General features: G+C 37.9%; 1 protein-coding gene across 1 annotated transcript in view; it reads left to right on the top strand.

Moving 5' to 3' along the window:
* Positions 1-5,096, top strand: part of LOC104547259 (carbonic anhydrase 3-like) — a 15,470-nt gene extending 10,374 nt beyond the window's left edge. Inside the window, exons 5-7 of the mRNA XM_010192876.1 lie at positions 258-323; positions 1,207-1,362; positions 4,977-5,096. Coding sequence (XP_010191178.1) covers positions 258-323; positions 1,207-1,362; positions 4,977-5,096 — 342 coding nt within the window. The remainder of the gene's footprint in view (positions 1-257; positions 324-1,206; positions 1,363-4,976) is intronic.
* The last annotated feature ends 512 nt before the right edge of the window (positions 5,097-5,608 follow it).

The following is a 5,608-nucleotide window of genomic DNA, read 5'->3' as shown; positions in this document are numbered from 1 at the left end:
ATATATTCTGAAATCACTTGTGATGCTGAGTTTCTGTACTGATACAATTTCCTCATTTGGATCATAATATCTATGTGGGTACAGACAGAGGCTACAGACAGAAGACATGGCTTACTAAGCTGGGAGGGGTGATAGGTTGGGTTAATGCATTGTAATTTTGTAATTGATACATGTTTAGATGCACATTAAAAAAATAGGAGAAAGAAGAAAACTGATCAAGCAGAACTCTTTCTTAACTCATGCTTTGTTCTTTACAGGTAGGGAAGACTCCCAAACCAGAGATGAAGAGAATTCTTGAAGAAATAAATGCTATCAAAACAAAGGTAACAATGTAAAGCTTTTCATTATAGGAAGATTGCTGCAAATTCTCAGGACCAAAAAAAAAAAAAGCCCAAGAGGCATGACTTTCTAGCTTTCAAATTCTGTTCTGCAGCTTTCCCAGAATATACTTGTGAATAAAACCATGGGTATATATTCCATAACAAGAAAAGTCCTTTCTTCCATTTACATATGAGCCTTCTTTGGCTTTAGTGGGCTATATAATTCTGTGAAAATGAAAATCATTTCACAAAACTTTACTCACCTGAAAACTAGGCATAGAGTCTTATTCCCTCAGTGGTCAGTGACAAAATAAACCTTTGGAAATTGGTCCATTTGGTCTTGACATAGGCTGCCTAATGGACCTCTGGAAATGCCACTGACTAGACATCTGTGTCTTAGATAACTTTATGTGATAAGAATCTCACATTTCATAGGCTGTATTCTTTGTTATTAGCACAAATATTATAAATCTAGAGTACCTGTCTCATTTCATTATATGGTGATAGGTTCCATATTCAATACATAGGCAGAATTTCCATAAAGAAGGAAGCCAGAAGAGTATTTATGTGCAGAAATAAGTGAAGCACATTGGTACTGGACACCGCCTCACGTGAGTTAGCTTAGGTACAAGAAGTTAGCTTAGGTACAGGAAGTAGCATCATGAAGTTGTGTGTTGTCATACTTCTCCAGGCCCATCTGTGAGGGTCGTTCAGTCCACTTATCTTCACACTGCTTTGTTTTGTGTTGTGTAGATGTGTGCTTAGTTTCCTTAGTACGTACCTTTGTAATATCTGAGTCCTTGTTTCTTAAAATTCTAGAGCTGCATCTTTAACTAAGCTTGACTAGAGCTGTTGAAGAGTCTTCTGTTGTGTTTTTTTTCTAAAGGGGAAAGAAGCTCCTTTTCCAAACTTTGATCCTTCAATTCTTTTCCCTAAATCTCATGACTACTGGACATACCATGGGTCTTTCACTACTCCACCTTGTGAAGAGTGCATCACCTGGATTGTTCTTAGAGAGCCTATTGTAGTCAGCTCAGACCAGGTAAACTTCAAATAGTTAATATCTTACCAACTCCTTTTTAGCTGCATGCCATAACCTGATCTTACTCTATTGACAAGTAAGATTTTAATTGGATTTTGTGAGAAATTGCATGATTAAAAAGAACTGAATGCCTTAGAAACTACCTTGGGACTCCATAGGGGACCTATCAAAATCTTCAAAGGACTGCAGTCAGCAACCTAATATATGCAATCAACTTACTAGACACATCTCTCTATCTGTCTCTGTATGACTTCTGCATTAACTAATTGAGCAGAGATGATGAATTTCTCTACTTGGAACAGCTCATTGTTTCCTAGCCCATGTCAGACATCATGGTGGTTGAAATCCAAAGACATCAGAGACTTTTATAAATCAGTAAAATCATAATGCAGCGTAGATGGTAAGAGTTTATAGCAGTTTGTGCTGTGACTGACAGCAAGCAGTAATTACTATATAAGAGAGTTCTTGCTTCTGTAGGCAAGAGACCTCTTGTGACATCAACTAAAGAAAAGAGTCATTCTCTTTGTTTCCCAGTCCCTGTGTTGACACTCTTGCTAGTAGGAAAGGATGGAGCTGTATGTGGCTCATACATTTTATTTTACACAGAGCTCAAAACACTGCATTGCATCGAGAGCCAATGTAGGAAAGCTTGTCATTAACTTGTATTCTCCTCCAACCATTTAAATCAGAACATTGACACATTTAGCTAAAGCTTTTGTTAGGTTTTCACCAACAACTTTGTGCAGGATTTTTTCAACCATTTATATTGTCTCAAACTTCCTCATGTAGGGTGTTCACTGCTTATCATGGTGAATGTTTGAGGGAAGTCACTGGACAAATTAGGAAATAAAGCTGCTATGAAAAAGTTACCATCTGCGATTAAATGCAGTGGGACAGTCAGGTACGTTAACTACGTTGCGCACTGAATGAAGCAGGAGTCCAGTGTTCTCATCTAATGCAGCTGAGCCTTTTCCAACTTTCTGAACATTCCACTTTGCAGATATTTCTCTTACAGCATGCTTCTTTCAAAAAGTTCTTTTATCAGAATACAAATTTAATGGGATTGGTGATTCTGTCTGCCCTGCATTCTAGCTGACATCAAGTAACTAAGAAAGTTACTGAAGTGTTGTGGCAGGTGCTCAATACCCCTGTTTCCGGAAGGTATACCACCTAAATTTTCACAAACAGGAGCAGCATCAGATAACTATGATTTCTTGTTAATTTGAAAGTCTTCTCTGATCACTAACCATAAAGAAGTATGTCTTGTTAATCCTCATTCCCCCTTAATGCCATTTATAGAAATTTGGATGCCCTCTTTCATCACATTTCAGCCTATGATTCTTCTTGTACCATATGAGTCAGCTTTCTCATCTGAGATTATTCATCTACTCAGCAGACTGTAATGATACAATATCAGAAATTTCAAGGCTCCAGGGTAGTAAGAACATGAACATTAATCAGTGACTGACATATTATGTAGATATTATCTGTAGAAACATAATATTTCATTTTAGGTTCTCAAGGTGATAAGGTGTTTCGTTATATTGATTGATGTGCATGTATTAGAAAAAAAGAATTTTTCTAGTGCTTTGTATTTATGTGGCTCTTTATCTTTTAAAGAATAGAACTCAGGTATGATGAGCATCTTAGCTGAAATATGATAATCATATAACTTAAAACTTAATTTTCATAGTTTATTGAATTGATCTCCCTCCTGTTTCCTTGCCCTTCTGAAATTAAAATATGTGGGCTATTTTGAAGCTAGTACTTGTATGAAAAATACAAATATGCTTTGACTGGTTTCCACAAAATAAGTCTGCATTGAGGTTTATATTACAGAAGACCAACTACAGATTTTGTTGGGAAAATTGTAGTCATTACTGAGCATCTCTGTCTTAAAATGTGTTTTTAATGAAATAACTAATCACATCATTGATCCAGCTTCATCAAAAGACTTTGTGATCACTGCTGTATTTCAGTCATGGCCTTTTTTTCCAGCTTCTCTAAAGTTAGCGAGTTTTGGGAAACATACAAACTGTTCTCTAGCTGCCCCTAATGTATAAAAAATGGAGCATTTGAGGTGAAAAGGAAATTACTACACATAGATGGGACATTGGCTCTTATCCTGAGGTAACCGCTTTTCAGGCAGAATTGGCAGTGTGTGTGAGGTACTGTATACAAAACAGTAGAAAGACTTTCCTTACTCCAGAGTGCCTGCAGTCTAAATAATGTATTAATAGAAGAGGATTGTGTTACCAATTATCTCTAATCCTAGAAAGTGTACTTCCACGGCAGCCTCATTAAGAGTAATTATTTTAAGTGCATGTGCATTTGCAGTGGATCACTTGGGTGCTTTTGCAGCCAGATGGTAACAGTATATTAGCCACAAGGATAAGTGTGCTCACTGTGAATCAGTACTCTGCAGGAAAAATCAGTTCAGCAGAAATCCCTGTGAGACGTAGAGTGGGTGGCCTAGCTGCTCAGGTTGCTGTTAATTAAAGGACTGAAATTTAACTGTGGAATAACGCTATCCACTTGCAGACTAATGTTTTCACCTTTATGTAGCTATAGCCTGAATATATGACCTTTTTTTTCCTTTTACTCAGTAGGGCAGATCTTCCACAAATAATAATAAAACCCAGCAACCTCTTCTCCAATATGACTTAGTATTAACAAAACTGAACTGTTTTCATCTCGTACTATTCCCATACAAATTGTTCTTCATCTGAAATCTGAAATTTAGTTTCAAATGTATACATGGGAAAATGTATGCATCCTTTTCATGGCAAGCCATTCAAAGAGGGAAGTGTTAAGTGTCCGAATTACAGTTGATGTTCTGTCTAATGTTGTGCATGGCAGTGGCAACAAATGAACATCATGTCTCTGTAAGTGGGTATATGTGTTGCATCCTTAGAAAATCAGAAAGCAGTAGAGGAAAAGCATTGTACACTTTTGAAGAGTATGGTCAGAACTCTTCTTACGGTATCCCTCAAAAAAACTTATGTTGGTTAAAAAAAAAAATGGCCAAGAAGAACCAAGCTGCAGATCCTGTTTTTAAACCATTTGAAACTTTGACCAAGTTGTTATCCAGATTTACATTCCTGTTACTAATACTGGACTTCTTTGTGTAACTGCAGCAGAACATATCCTCTGCCACAGATCCACCACGGAAATGAACAACTGGTTTATAATTTAGCCTTAGAGCCTTGCCATTCCAGAGGCTTCTTCACAATCAGACATTAAAGCAGGGTTAGAGTAGGAGAGGTTTATTGGGGCCTAGGCTGTTCTATTTGCATTTCCGAGGACTTCCCACAAATTTTGTGGCTGCACAAGTTCTGTAGACAGTACATAACTGACTACTTTTCACAGTCCTGTTCAGACAGGACCAATTTTTTCTGTCTTTTTCTGTCTTGGCTATTTCTAAGAATATTACTGCTAGGAAAAGAACATGAGTATATTTCTTGTGATGGGGTGAAGGACATCTTCACCACTTTGAAGGAGGCTTTCTTCCCAGTTTCTGGGGCTGGGCCAGCCTCCTTGGTTTAATTTGTAGGCTCTGGATTTGTTCCCAAGGCATTTCTATCAGGACACTTTGATTTTTTGCTCTCCTGCAGATGGCGAAGCTCCGCAGCCTATCCAAGAATGCTGAGAATGAACCCAATCTCCCCCTGGTTGATAACTGGCGCCCTACTCAGCCTCGGTATTTCAGGATGGTGAGCGCATCATTCCTCTAGGACCTGGCTCAGGTTGGGTGTCTCCGAGTGAGGCGACCTCTATAGCTAAGACATGGTTTTGTTTTGTGTCCTCTGTTGCATTTGGACAGAGCTCCAGCTGTAGGTCCAGAGGCTGAAACTTTTAGTGGTGAAATGTGAATTTCACTTTCAGAGGAAACATTTACTTAGAGAAATCCTATCATTAAAATGGAAGTAGAGAATCTCTTTGGTTCTTCCTAACTGCTTTAACATAACTTTTGTTAACAGTACAAAGGAACAAAGATGCTACTAACAACTACAAGACCATTTCCTATTGCCCACATGTCCCTTGGTGCTTGCCTTGTTCCATGCTAAAGAGATTGCAGTGAGGCAATTGTTTTCAGCATAAAACCGTATTTTTCAGTAGTTTTTTTCAGCATTATCCATATCCTGCTCTGAGCTGCACCAGTTGATGAACAAAGCATTCTTGGAAATAGATGAGAACACTCTCTTGGTATTCAATACTCACTTATGAAAGAACAGAAAATTGCTTC

This window comes from Mesitornis unicolor, unplaced genomic scaffold (assembly GCF_000695765.1).
Source record: "Mesitornis unicolor isolate BGI_N332 unplaced genomic scaffold, ASM69576v1 scaffold1891, whole genome shotgun sequence".
Classification (NCBI taxonomy): domain Eukaryota; kingdom Metazoa; phylum Chordata; class Aves; order Mesitornithiformes; family Mesitornithidae; genus Mesitornis; species Mesitornis unicolor.
Note: the sequence above shows the minus strand (reverse complement) of the source record. Positions and strands in the feature narration are given on the sequence as shown.